Source organism: Phycomyces blakesleeanus, assembly GCF_001638985.1.
Source record: "Phycomyces blakesleeanus NRRL 1555(-) unplaced genomic scaffold PHYBLscaffold_4, whole genome shotgun sequence".
Classification (NCBI taxonomy): domain Eukaryota; kingdom Fungi; phylum Mucoromycota; class Mucoromycetes; order Mucorales; family Phycomycetaceae; genus Phycomyces; species Phycomyces blakesleeanus.
This window is the reverse complement of record NW_017265137.1, coordinates 2,137,024-2,150,070: the sequence shown is the minus strand read 5'-3', so window position 1 is coordinate 2,150,070 and position 13,047 is coordinate 2,137,024. Positions and strand designations below refer to the sequence as shown.

At 34.3% G+C, this 13,047-nt stretch overlaps 5 protein-coding genes across 5 annotated transcripts; 1 reads left to right on the top strand and 4 right to left on the bottom strand.

Moving 5' to 3' along the window:
* Positions 1–619: 619 nt before the first annotated feature.
* PHYBLDRAFT_108720 (hypothetical protein) lies at positions 620–958 on the top strand (the record flags this gene model as incomplete). Its single annotated transcript, XM_018428060.1, has 2 exons — positions 620–767; positions 867–958. The coding sequence occupies 2 exons, from the start codon at positions 620–622 to the stop codon at positions 956–958; spliced, it is 240 nt and encodes a 79-aa protein (XP_018295903.1).
* Positions 959–1,273: 315 nt separating this feature from the next.
* On the bottom strand, positions 1,274–2,551 carry PHYBLDRAFT_141727 (hypothetical protein; the record flags this gene model as incomplete). Its single annotated transcript, XM_018430651.1, has 5 exons — positions 1,274–1,406; positions 1,524–1,714; positions 1,808–1,914; positions 2,050–2,166; positions 2,302–2,551. 5 exons carry the CDS (start codon positions 2,549–2,551, stop codon positions 1,274–1,276), a joined length of 798 nt encoding a protein of 265 aa, XP_018295902.1.
* Positions 2,552–5,502: 2,951 nt separating this feature from the next.
* On the bottom strand, positions 5,503–6,047 carry PHYBLDRAFT_180025 (hypothetical protein; the record flags this gene model as incomplete). Its single annotated transcript, XM_018438253.1, has 1 exon — positions 5,503–6,047. A coding segment is annotated over one exon (357 nt), but the record flags the coding sequence as incomplete, so codon positions are not given.
* A 2,710-nt stretch (positions 6,048–8,757) lies between these two features.
* PHYBLDRAFT_60988 (hypothetical protein) lies at positions 8,758–10,040 on the bottom strand (the record flags this gene model as incomplete). The annotated part of the gene is made up of 5 exons (XM_018440728.1): positions 8,758–8,939; positions 9,072–9,245; positions 9,411–9,541; positions 9,675–9,768; positions 9,899–10,040. 5 exons carry the CDS (start codon positions 10,038–10,040, stop codon positions 8,758–8,760), a joined length of 723 nt encoding a protein of 240 aa, XP_018295900.1.
* Positions 10,041–10,659: 619 nt separating this feature from the next.
* PHYBLDRAFT_108718 (hypothetical protein) lies at positions 10,660–12,191 on the bottom strand (the record flags this gene model as incomplete). Its single annotated transcript, XM_018428059.1, has 4 exons — positions 10,660–10,874; positions 11,004–11,157; positions 11,473–11,913; positions 12,105–12,191. The coding sequence occupies 4 exons, from the start codon at positions 12,189–12,191 to the stop codon at positions 10,660–10,662; spliced, it is 897 nt and encodes a 298-aa protein (XP_018295899.1).
* Between the last annotated feature and the right edge of the window lie 856 nt (positions 12,192–13,047).

The following is a 13,047-nucleotide window of genomic DNA, read 5'->3' as shown; positions in this document are numbered from 1 at the left end:
GTTTTAATACTTGATCTGTTGACTGTGTATAATAACTTTCTTTACACAAGTAAAATATAAAGTTCAATTCAATAGATAATATGTAAAGATTCTTATAATTATAAGGACCCTGGGACCCCATTTTCTACCTATCTATCTTTTATTTCATTTTCTCATTTTATTTTCTCATTTACCTTCATTCCTTCCCCACTTTCTTGATGTCGAAAAGCACGTCACTGCTTTTGTGACGTAGTAAAAACACCTTTTTGGATTGTGGTGCAAATAGACGTAAGCAGGGATTGGTAGGCAAAAAACACATAGTAGCACTTTTTTTTTGATAGATATATACAATCATCCCCTCCTCTCGAATATAATGGCAGCCACAGCAGATTGGGAATACCCCGAGCACAGACAGTTTGAACGGTACAAAAATACGATTATGCGCCAAATTTGTTGAATCGACAGCCATTTACCCCTCCCTCTCTCTATTTCTCTCTTTATCAACTCCAGTGTTCCTACTTTGGACAAGGTTGATCCCAACGATCGCAAGGGTAATTTTATGCACACACAAAAAAAGAAAAAAAAGAAAAAAAAAGATATAGCAAAGATACATTGCACTAAATAATGTAATGTAATATATATGTGTATATACACATTTAATTTTTTAATTATAGCTGTTTATGCTGCCCGTAATCAGAAGATTCGCGATGACTGGGTTAAGGCTATGGAAGCACGTATTATTAAGGAAAAGCTTGATGAGTGCTACAGAACTGAGGGTGTTAACCACTGTAAGTGAATTTCCCTTAATTCTACGACCATATACATATATATACGGATATCTTTATTTATGGATCGAATTGACGTAATCTATAAATGTCTCTGTGTAGACCAAAACTGCCGTGAGTTGGCAAACATGTACTTTACTGCATTGAAGGAGAACAAGGTCGAGGGTTTCCGCAAGAAGACTGATAGATCATAAACAATTTTTTTTGGGGTAAAGATATAAAATTTTAAATTTCAAATATGTGTATGTTTGTGAGAGTTATTTTATTGTATTGATGATACTAATTTGGTTTATATACTCTTTTTGAAAAAAAAAAATTAACATATATAGGTAAAATATATTAAAAGAAGGAAAAAAGAAAAAAGTACCTTGATATAATAATAAAATAAATATCCAAAACACAAACAACCGACCAACTTAACAAGAGGTAATAATAATAATAATAAAGGATATATATATATATATGTGTGTGTGTGTGTGTGGATATAGTGTGGATATAGTGTGGACGTATTATTGCACACCCTCTACTGTTTGATAGTGTTCAAGAGAACATACAAGCTTTCCGCTCTTTTTGGCTACATACTTTTTCAATTGATGGCAACCATGTACCTCACACTTTCTTGGTGGTTTAGGCGCACTGACCCTAGATTCTCAGTATTTGAATATTATTCCTAGCATTTAATCGCAATCGTACAACTAACTCACTAACTACATATCCCAAGCAAAAGATAATAATAAGAGAAAGAAAAAAGAAACTTACTTGTGAGTACCAAATACGTGTTCAACTGTGTATTTAATGGGTATAGCAAGAACACTTCCTTCCTTGTTGTGAATGTAACGCATTCCATGCTCTTTACGTTTCTCTCCTTCTTTTGTCTCAATTACATCATCTCTGATTTTCTGCTTGCTCTTGGTTGCCTGCTTTTTTAACAATCGGTTGATTGTATCTGCCTAAAAATTACAATCCTAGATTTAATTTTGGACATGGTGATAATAATGATACTAATAATCACAAGAGATATTTTCTGTATTAAATAACCATACTTTATCCTTCTCTGCTCTTTGGAGACTCTGGTTCTTTCGCCTTCTCGTAACTTCGGATCGTTTCAAAGCTGCCTCTTCTTCTGTTAGTAGTTTCTTTCTGCTACTCTCTGTTGAAAAGAAAAAGAAAAAGAAGAATAGTAAAGCCACATATTATATACATATACACATATACATTTGCAAGTTTGTGTAAGTTTATGTGTAGATTATATGTAAATAAATATAGTGTAGTGATCAACACTTACCCATTGGAAGTTCAATATAATCCTCTGGTTCATGATTGTTCAGGCGCGCTCTTTGACGTTTTGTTGCAGGGCGTGTTTGGACAATTTCCTTGAATTCATCTTCACTTTCAGAAGCATCTATTTAATTTAACACAGAACAAACACATAAATATATAAATACATAAACATTAGTAAACACTCTTGAATCTGTTCCTTTTTTTTTCAAGAAACAAAAGCCATCTTTTGACTACAAAGGCTTTGTTTTTGGCTTACCGCTGTCTACAGCAGAAGGATATTGCTGTACTGCAGCAGACTCAACACTCTCTTCTGAATCGGATATTTCTTCTTCCTGCTCTTCGTCTTCAATGGGTTCTTGAATTGTGTGTCGATTGACAATCTGCTCATCATCATCACTACTCATCTCACTACTCTGAACACTTTCATTGAGCTCCATCTCGCTTGTCCCATCGGACTCTTGGACTGGCGGTGTTGGTGCCCTTGTTCGTCTCCGCGTTGGTCTCATTGCATAAACTATAAAAGAAGCAAGAAATAAAGGATTGTAACCCTAAAAAAGAGACTATTGGAAAAATAAATTTAGGGACAGTTACAAGATTTTATTGGACAAATTCATTCTTATTAGAGATCTTTGTAGGCCTTTTTTTTTTCTTTTTCTTTTTTAACATAGTGTATTATAAATACTTTGATATGTATATACATATAGATTATACTAGAATTAAAAATTAACTGCATTAATTATCAACATTTAATGGAATAAATGTTATCCTGAAAGTCAAACGGAAGCCATAAAATTAAGTATTTAATTTGGCAAAATCACTAAATTGACTGATCTCGATACCCCTATTTACGACATTCAAATTGAAGGATACTTGAATGGATATTATCTTTAAAGTGAACTTGGTTACTATTTCAGAAAATAAAGAAGAAGAAAAAGCACTGCCCTGGGCTAATCCTCGGCATTATCGAGCTTTTACACGAAAAAAAAAAAGGGATGTGTCAGTTCCTGTGGCTGCAGAAAAAATATATAGTGTAATTCTATGCAATACAGCGTAGAAATTGTTTTCTGAATTTAACGCTAGCGAAAATAGCATTTTACCCTGTGCCCTTTAAAGAACAAGAAAACCCGAACGACAAAAACAAAAGAGATTTCCCCTGAGTAGTTTACTTTGGGGGGGCTATCCTCTATTTGCTCTGAATATGTCACGCTATACACTTATGAGAGTGCACTATAACTGGCCATGCGCTTATTTTACCATAAGTATTAGTCATGACTCATCTATATTTAACTATATTTTATTGAATTAGGATCGTTTGCTAATAATTATGATATCTCTCGAGTAATTCTTTTATGAATTATTTTAATATATATATCCTTGAAATCTTATAGATATATTACTTATACAACATGCCAAAATGTTTGAAGATTTATAAAAAAAGTATATCATCTTTGGCTTTTATTGAACTTACTTATGCATGTAGCTGTAGTAGATTTCTGTATTATAAGTATAAGGAAAAACAATATAAATATTCCCCAAAAAAATAGCTTTCTGTCAATACCCTTTTTTTCTGGCCATTATAAAAAGAAAATAATCGGAACCTTTATAATGAACGTTTAAAATTACAAGATTGTTTATTACAGTCAAAGCTCAATATACTGATATGATAAAAAATGAATACAGCATATATTACTACATCGAATTTTGACTGTAATAATATACCCAATATGATGAGATTTTGAGTAAATCGATTTTGCTAGCCAACATTATCAGCTTGCCTTCTTTTGTTTTTTAACACGGTTTAAGCATATACATTTATTCGTCTAATATTTGGCTTACATTAAGCACTATGTTATCTATCTCAGGTAGGATCGACGGTTAATATAACAATTCCAAAAAGAAAGCCTGATTTTATTTTTTGATTTAACAACATAAAGAGAATAAGAAGACCTTTTATATATATGCATTAAATTATATTATATTGAGGTTAAGCAGCCATATGGTACACAACAAAGTAATTAAAAACAGGATGATTTTGACAAGATGATGAAGCAGAAGTGGGAAATTAAATCAAGAAAACCATCAGGGATGGGACATCAAGAGGAAAGCTTATTAATCACATCTGGTTTTTGTGTAAAGATGCACATTTAACTATTATTATTTGAGCAAGTAGAATACAAAGATTCCTATGTGCCATCAAACTCACAAACTTATTTACTTTAAAAGAGGGAAAGAGAGAGAGCGATTTGTTAAAGGAAGTCTGTGATGAGATTCAATATACATATATATATTAGAACGGGTAATAATTATTACTATTATTATTTTATAATATTTCAATGTAGCAGAACTGCTGGCAGTAGCAACATGGTGAGATTGAAATACTAAAGTAAAAAATAAAATAAAAATCAGTTACCAAATCTCACCAAATCCTCTGCAAAATATCTGTGGAAGAATACAATGGAGAAAAAGAGAGAAAATCAGGGTAAAGCTCTCTATATTTCTTTCATTATTTTTCTTTTGTACCTCTGTCAGACACAAACTACTGAATTATCTTTAGAAATACCTCGATATTGAAGTCTGAAGGCTCTGTGTATTATAAGACGTGATATTATATTATGGCTCTTTTAAAATCAATATGAATATTAACATTCTCATTCTCATCCTCATTTATATTTATTATTTATATTATGATCAATAATCAACTCTACAGTTTTAAGCGGCAGAATAGTAGACGCCAAGAAGTCTTGTATGCTCCGATAATCGAAGAAATTTTTAGCGCTGTCTAAACTCTATTTGAGTTGCACTTGAGACCCACTTGGTTTCATGCCGGAAGCAGCCAAAATAAGGTGGTTCACACTTGCATATTTTGCAAGCATCCTTTAACTTTTTACTATTATTTCTATACTGTGAATTAAAGAAATCGGTTCGTATATAGCTTGTCTATTTTTCTTTAAAAAAAAAGGGAGAAGTTATCCATAAAATAATACGATTTGATTTTATTTTATTTTAAAAAAAAATACTCGAGAATTTGAAAAGCGGGTAGATATCCGTTGTATCGGGATGTTTTTGGTTTGGTTAATTTTTTATTTATTTTAGTGTAATACTATGTACAGTTTTCTGGATAGCTTTGTTTTATTTATATTTATATTTTGGAGACCTTGTCTGATAAGTACTAGTCGAAATTTTTTGGAGTGTGTGAGGTTTGTATCTGGTACATCCAAGTTCCCTTGGCTTTAATATTTTTTTTTGTATTTTGTTTCAAGCTAATCAAATAGAAAAAGAAATGTATCAAGAGAAGGAGTAGAAAACCTAGCGTTCATCAACTATTAACAGTAATAATATCTTCATACACATCCTTTACTTCTTATATTCATATATTCTTATTCAATAACCTCAAAACCAATAACCCAATTACACCACTGATTCAAACCAGAAATCACACATGATAGCAGTAACATATACACTTGGTTAAATTGTAACAAAAAGGAATCCTTTTTCTTTAATAAAAAAACATGATGGGTACATCAACTAAATACAGATGAACTGTCTAGAGTGATAACAGTAGACTAGAACATGTGGAGTGGTGGGGAATACATTTGTAAAGATGAAAGATATGATTATCTAGCAAAGGGTTGGCTTCTTGATTGGTTATTTAGAACTCGTAACCAGTCTGCTGGCTGTAAAGCTTCTCAGCCTCCTCCTTAGCCTGGTGCTTGGCCTTCTCGCGATCGACCCAGTCCATACCCTTGGACTCGGCAAGGTTGTCAACGGCAGCGGCAGCGAGACCAGCGAGGAGCTCCTTGGCAAGATGGTGGTCAACTTCCTCTCCCTCCTTCTCGGCCTTGTTCTTGTTGAAAGCGTGCATGGCACCGAAGCCAGCGGCAGCGGCCAAGAACTGGTGGGTCCACTCGGCCTTGTGCTCCTCAGTGGGAAGATCGACGGCGTGGATCTTGTTGTAGGCTTCTTCGTGGTAAGACATGGTAAGATAAGATGTGATTTTTTGGATAAAGAAAAAAGGAATTTCCCAATTCAATGGTCCTTTTATATTTTTTTTCTTCCTTGTAAAAAAAAAATCTTGGTATCTATGGCTACAGAATAAACGCGTTTCCATAGTAATACAATGTATCTGTGTAAGTGTGTGTATTAAAAAAAACAGTCAACTTTGTCCTGTTCATTTTTTACCAAATTAGGTATATTGCGCGCATACACTTTATTTTATTTTTATTTTTGGATTTCAGCCACTGTGTAGCCTCACTAAGATTCCTGTTTAAGCTCTTTTTTACTGCTTTAAATTACCGAACGTGTGCGTTTGCTTGCTCTTACTGGGTGGGTAAGATTCCAGCCACCTTCATCTTCTTTACTTTTTGTTCCGTAACAAATCAATCGCCAGTCCTGATAGCTTTCCTATTTTGTCCACCTTGCCGTTCATACATCCCCACTCTAAAAAAAAGCCACCTCATCAACTCACCAATCATTTATTTCTATTATTATTATTTATTGCAATAAATAAAATAAAAAAGAACAAACTGAGCCTATGAACTCGTCCTACCATCAACAATATTAGTTCCCTCCGAAATATTATATTATATTATATTATATATTTATTTTGAATGCAGTCAAGTTTAACAGAAACAAAAGTATTAAAAGTACATGAAAGAAAGAGAAAAAAGGGAGAAAGGGGTTGTGTTAAAGAGTGTTTCAGGGCAGTGCTATTCATCAAGGGAAACAAAGCCCTGGAATAGATCGACAGTAAGGTACAACTAAAAAAAGAAAGAAGCCAGGTTTGATAATCTAGCTAATGCAGATCTCCCTTCAAGAAGACACACATAGTACACACACTTAAAATAAAGATTTGATGGTCTCCCAGACGCGTCACCAAGGCACTTTGTCCTGATCATCAACGCGTCTTATATATTCGGTTTATCTCCATTATCTTTTCTGCTGCGGTGTACAAGGTCAATGATATAGAAAAAAGAAAACCTAGTTTGGTTTTCTCCTACACATAGAGATCTCATTTTTTTGTATTTCTTGGTGTATTTCTTTTGCTCGTCTTGTCTTGCCTTGCCTTGCCTTGCCTTGCGTTGACTTAACTCCTCTTGACTTTACGCACCTTGTATTGCCTTGACTACTTCAAAAAAAAACAGGCAATTAGACTTGCGGATATACAAGTCCGCCAGCTTGCATTAAACTTTTTTTTTTTGGCTTGCTTGTTTGCTTGCTTGTTTCTCTCTCATTCGCGCATTTATCTTTGGAATAGTAATTTCGTACACCCGGCGAGATAGTTTCTCAGAATTGACGATTTAAGCTGGGCTCATTGTTTGTCAAACGTATTACCATCCCGGCAAACATTAGCGCCGTGAGAGTATTCCAGCTCTTCTATGACCCAGAGATTTATTTTTGAGGTATTTTTTGTACTGTGCTGTACTGTGCTATGATGTGTGGCAAGGTGTATGGTTTATGTTGTATGGTGCGTGGTGCGTGATATGTAGTGCGTAGTGCGTAGTGCTGTACTGGATCGTACTAAAGTGTATATTATTATTCATGAATACAGAGATATAAACTTATATTTTATATTGTGTGTATACTACCTATTTACTTGGGTTTTTCCTACCGACATATTATAATCCTTTCCTGATAAAGCATATTCCATATATTAATTAGCCAAGTGCGACTTGAGACCATTGCATTTAGTGGTTCATTTTTTTTTTCTATTTTATGTATATAGTTTTTCCTTTTAATTTGCATGAGTGTAAGCGTGAGTTCTACTTGAACTTTCTATATGTTTCTTAATTTGTTCTTTAAAAGAGAGACCTATACGAATAATGTATACATGCTATATTATAAAGTCAAAGTCTGTAGAACAAAATAATAAGAATAGTAAAAAAAAAAAAAAAAACAAGTAGTTTGCATGACAAACCATTCAGAAGAAATATAACATTTGTGTATGTATATATATTGTTTTTTCTTTTTGATCTAAAGTATGTCTCATTTAGATCTCTCTTTTTTTTAAAATATATATGTAAAAGACTAAGCGATTGATACATGTAATACATAATAAAAGTAAAGCTTGTTAGACAAAAATAAAATAAAATTACTTGGAGAGCAAGCCATTTTAAAGTAACTCAGTATGTAATGTACATGTTTTTATATGTATATTTCTTTTGGTTTGTGTATAGGTGTGTTAATTTACCCTTTTTTTTTTACTTGGACTCTTGTATTTTAAAGTGGGCATAGGAGTATTGTATTGTATAACATAATAAAAGAAAGACTAAGCTAAGCTTAAAGTATGTAGCATAGACCAAAAGAGAGAGTGAGAGAGTGAGAGAAATATATAGGGAAATTCCTTAAAGCCTTATCTTTTCAGGCTATGTACATTTTAGTTGAAGTGTATTTTGAAAGTCTTTAGTTAATGGATATATTGTATTCTAAATATGCATTTTTATTGCATATGAATAATAAAATATATTGATAAAATCTGGGTCATATTTGTAAAGGTGTATTTTATTAGAACAAGATAAGAAAAGTAGGTATGTAGAAGAGTAGTTTTGTTTTTGTTGTAAATGAAGAGGTTAATAAATAGCTATAGTTTTATAAAGAAATGTATCGAATATAGTAATATACATATATATATATATGCATTTGTTTGTATGTATGTGTTTATGTATAATTATTTATTTATTTATATATTTGTAAATTTGTATATGCTTGACAGTAATTATTTCTTGTACAGTCCTTTTTGAAGCCACTTTGGGACCTTACTTGTCTTTACAGGTGGAGTTGGCTTTGGCTGCTGTTGTTGAGCAGGATCCTGAGAGGCCAATGGAGATGATGATGATGCTGATGATGATGCTAAAGGTTGTTTCATGTCAAGGTACTCCTTCTTAAGAACTTGAGTGTCTGATAGTATATAAACATGTTAGAATAAGGAAGAATATTTGCTTGTACATTATACACAAGTACACAAATACACACACACACACACACACACACATATATATACACTTGTCTGGGATCCCTTTTTTTCCTTACCTGAACCTGTTGCCTTTTCGATCCATACAAACATGACATTTGATGCTGGTGCAAGATTTGCCTTGTAAAGGGTAAGGTCTGGATCTACTAGTTTGGTACGAGGTGGGAGGCACAGCAAAAACTGACGGTCGGGAGTTTCGAGTGTAGAACGAATAAAAGTGTACAAGGCAGATACTAATTACAATAAATCAAAGACACATTATTAATAAATTTGTGTGTATGTGTTATCGTTAGCTTCTCTATCTCTCTCTGATTCTCATTTTACATATATATATATATATATATGATTATGGCTTTTTTATTTATTTATTGAACCAAAATACCAAAAAAGTAACTAACCTTTCTCCTTGGATTGAAACACTGCCTGAAGAATAGTACCATCAGGAAGACGTACTCTGATAGTTGTTCTTGGGTATTTTTTCATTCTCTCCTGTTCTTCTGTTGTCCGCATCTTTTGCGTCCTTAATGGTCTACAGCACACATTGTTCGTGAGAAAGTGATAATTGATAATTGATTGTTTAGTTTTTGATTAAAATAATAAACTGTATGTACGATTGTGTGTGTGTGTGCGTGTGAATGTGTAAAGGTTGGCTGTATACTTACGCATTCTCCATTTTTTGTCGATTGTCTACTTGAGACTTGTATAGTCGCCCGACTTCATTTGCATCTAGTTTGTAAAATGATTCTGGAACTTCAGCTAGAGGATAATTTTTTTAAAGAAAATATTATAAAAGTATATTAGTTACTTGTCGTTGATAGTGTTTTTATTCAAGCCATTGCTAATAGTAATAAAGCTTATATGTCTTATAGAGTCTTAATTGCTGTACCTGGAGGAGGAGCATTGGCAGGAGGATTAAACACCTTAATTTCTCTGTTGGGTGTCTCTGGTACTGTTGGTATAGTAACTGGCTCTACTGGTTGATCAGCTTGTACTTGTGGTACATGTTCATTGATAGTTGGAGATTCCATTAATGTAAAAGAGTGAATGGGCTTAGTGAGGAGAGGGGGAAAGAGAGAGGAGAAAAAGAGACATACGTAGAGGCTTGTGTAAGGTTGCGGGATTTTAATCTGGCAAGTCTATTTAGATATTCAAAGTAAATTGGAGCCTTCTTTTGTGCGTGTGTGTCTGAAAACAAACAATTGGTCAATGCATGGACGATCGACTGTTGTTGTTTTTAGTTTTGAAACGTTCCAGTTATTTGTGTATAAGACCATTTTATTATTATTATTATTATTATTATTTATATACTAAAAAAATGTAACCAATGAAATTATAAATTGTCTATAGATAGAAAGGTAAGGAGGTAAAAAAGAAAAGAGAAATAGAAGACAGAATACTGTTTACAAATTAAACAGAGCGTTTAACTACAGTTAAACATTTGGTATAGGAGAAATCTGTGTGTGTGTGTGAGAGAGAGAGAGAGAAGTATGAGGGGAAGTCGAATTGTGATGCAAAATAATAATAAAGGAATAAGAGTAGAATAAAGATAGAGGTAGATAAAGTAGTAAAGTTATAAAGGAAATGTTTAAAACAAAAATCAAAACAAAACAAAAAAAAAATGGGTTGCCGAACTAATTTGGCTGTTCTCTACCGGTTGTAGGTCATTGCGTCTTTGCACCACTCATATGTTACAAAACTGACACCAATTGCTGGTGCTACTTTGAGGTAATTGGCCATGTTTCCTTTGTAGAGTGACAGGATACCCTCCTTTTGGACCATGGTTTTGATGGCGTCCCATGTGCCCGTGTATTTGTATTCAATAGACGCCATACCAGTGACCTGCATGCGTCTACGTAAAACATCTACAAATGGTTACAACCACAATCACAACCACAAATACAAAAAAGAAAAAAAAAGGTAAATTAGTTTATAAAAATAAAAATAATTGTGATGCTGCTGCTGCTGCTGCTATTACTACTACTATTGCTTACCAAGAGGATATGTGATGGTTTGTGCGATAGAACCAGCAAGAGCACCGCACAATAGCTTCCGTGACACAGAAGATTGGTCGACCTCCGGGGGAATAAGGTAGATCTTCAAGACCTCGTAACATTGGAAGTTGAGTGCGACATAAGGAGCGACTCCCTGGATGAAGTGGTATGTAGAACAGAGACACAGAAAAGAAAAAAAGGAAAAGAAAGACAATAGACACAAATGAAATACAATATTATTTTTAAAAAGAAAAGAGTGAGAATTATATGCATATATTTAGTATATTATTTTATTATTTTTAATAAGGAACATATATATATAAGAATAAGAATAAGAATAAGAATAAAGGCAAGTACAATGTGTACAATATATATATATATATATGTGTGTGTGTATTATCTTGCCATTTTTTATATACATATCTATATATCTATATATCTATCTGATATATTTTTTTTGCGCACTTACCAATGTTGTAGGCCATAATCCTCGGTACAGACCACGGATACCACCTTCATTTTTATAGATGCTGACCATGGTGGGGATAATGCCAGGCAATTTCTTGGATCCTGCTGCACCACCGCCATCCCTCATGCTACTCCCGATCCGGGCTGATTGAACAGACAGACGAGTGCGCGTGATGTCCAGTGGATAAGTCGAAGCCACAGACACTACACCAGCACCAGCACCTGCAGTGAGACGACGGGTGGTATCCAACTCGGTCTTTCCGGGCTCCATTAAAAGAGCCTTGAAATATTCGTAGGCTGCGAATTGAGATGCACTATAGGGCACAATTCTGACAACGTTTGTACCATTGCCCCGCATGAAACCCATGAAACCCTCCTCCCGCCACATTTTTGTGAGTGTGGGCACAATGCCCTGATAAGCCGCAGGTTCAGGTCCTTGGATCTTAATACATGTACATGTACATATAAATATAAATATAAATATATAAACACACACGCACACATAAATGTATACACATATGAAAGGTGGTCCGGGTAAGGGATCAGGAAAGGTCAGGGTTAGTTTTCCGGAATTATCATGTGAAAATAATGTGTCAGTCAAGATTCATGTCTCTTTTTTTTTATTATTATTACCTGGAAGAGAATCTTCATTCGTTCCATGGGACTGACTACCGTACGCGATACTCCACCCGCAAGTCCTCCTGCTACAAGATGTTTCATTGTCTCTGATGCAGCAATATCTCTCCAGAAACCAGCCAATGTCCAGACTGGCTTTTCTACAGAGTGTGACATCATTATGGCCAATATCTGTTCAAGTTGTTTTGGTGTGATCTCTTCAACAGAAATCTCATGTCGGTCCATCAGGTGGGCGAATTCAGAATAAGACAAGCTAATCTTGGGCTGATTTGTGTTTGGCTCTCTCGAAACCTTGTTACGAAGACCACTCAAGACATGCTACACAAAACAGATATAAATAAATTAGACAAACATATATATATATAAAGATAAAAAGATAAAAGATAAGGGCATTTTTTTGTGGGGATTTTTTTTTAAAGTAAAAATTGTTGGGCTGACATTCACCTCGTCCATGTGCACTTGAGCTGGATTGGTAAACACGGCAACAAGATCATGAGTGTCGATTAGGCCGTCTTTATTGTAGTCGAGGAATCTAAAGAGTTGCTGGACACCTCCAGTGTTTGAGTCTTCAGCCAGCATTACTGCAAGTTTGTATTTAGAAAGAATTAAGAGTAATAATAATACGAATAAGCAAGAAAGAGAAATAAAGAGGTAGAGAGATAGAGTGATAAAGAGGTAGAGAGATAGAGTGATAAAGAGGTAAAGAGTAAAAGAGTAACAAGAAGAGAAAAAAAAAACAATAAATAAAGAGCAGTAGAGAATGTAGGTTAAAAAAAACCAAAAAAAAACAAGACCCCTGATACGGCACCCGTTCACTGTGTGACCCCACACGTATAATAGATTAGTCCCGTAAAGGTGGGGGGAGTGAAGTGGAGGGGGAGAGAGGGAGTCGGGGAGGGGAGGGAGAGGGGGAGGGAGAAGGGGAGGGGGGGGAGATTGT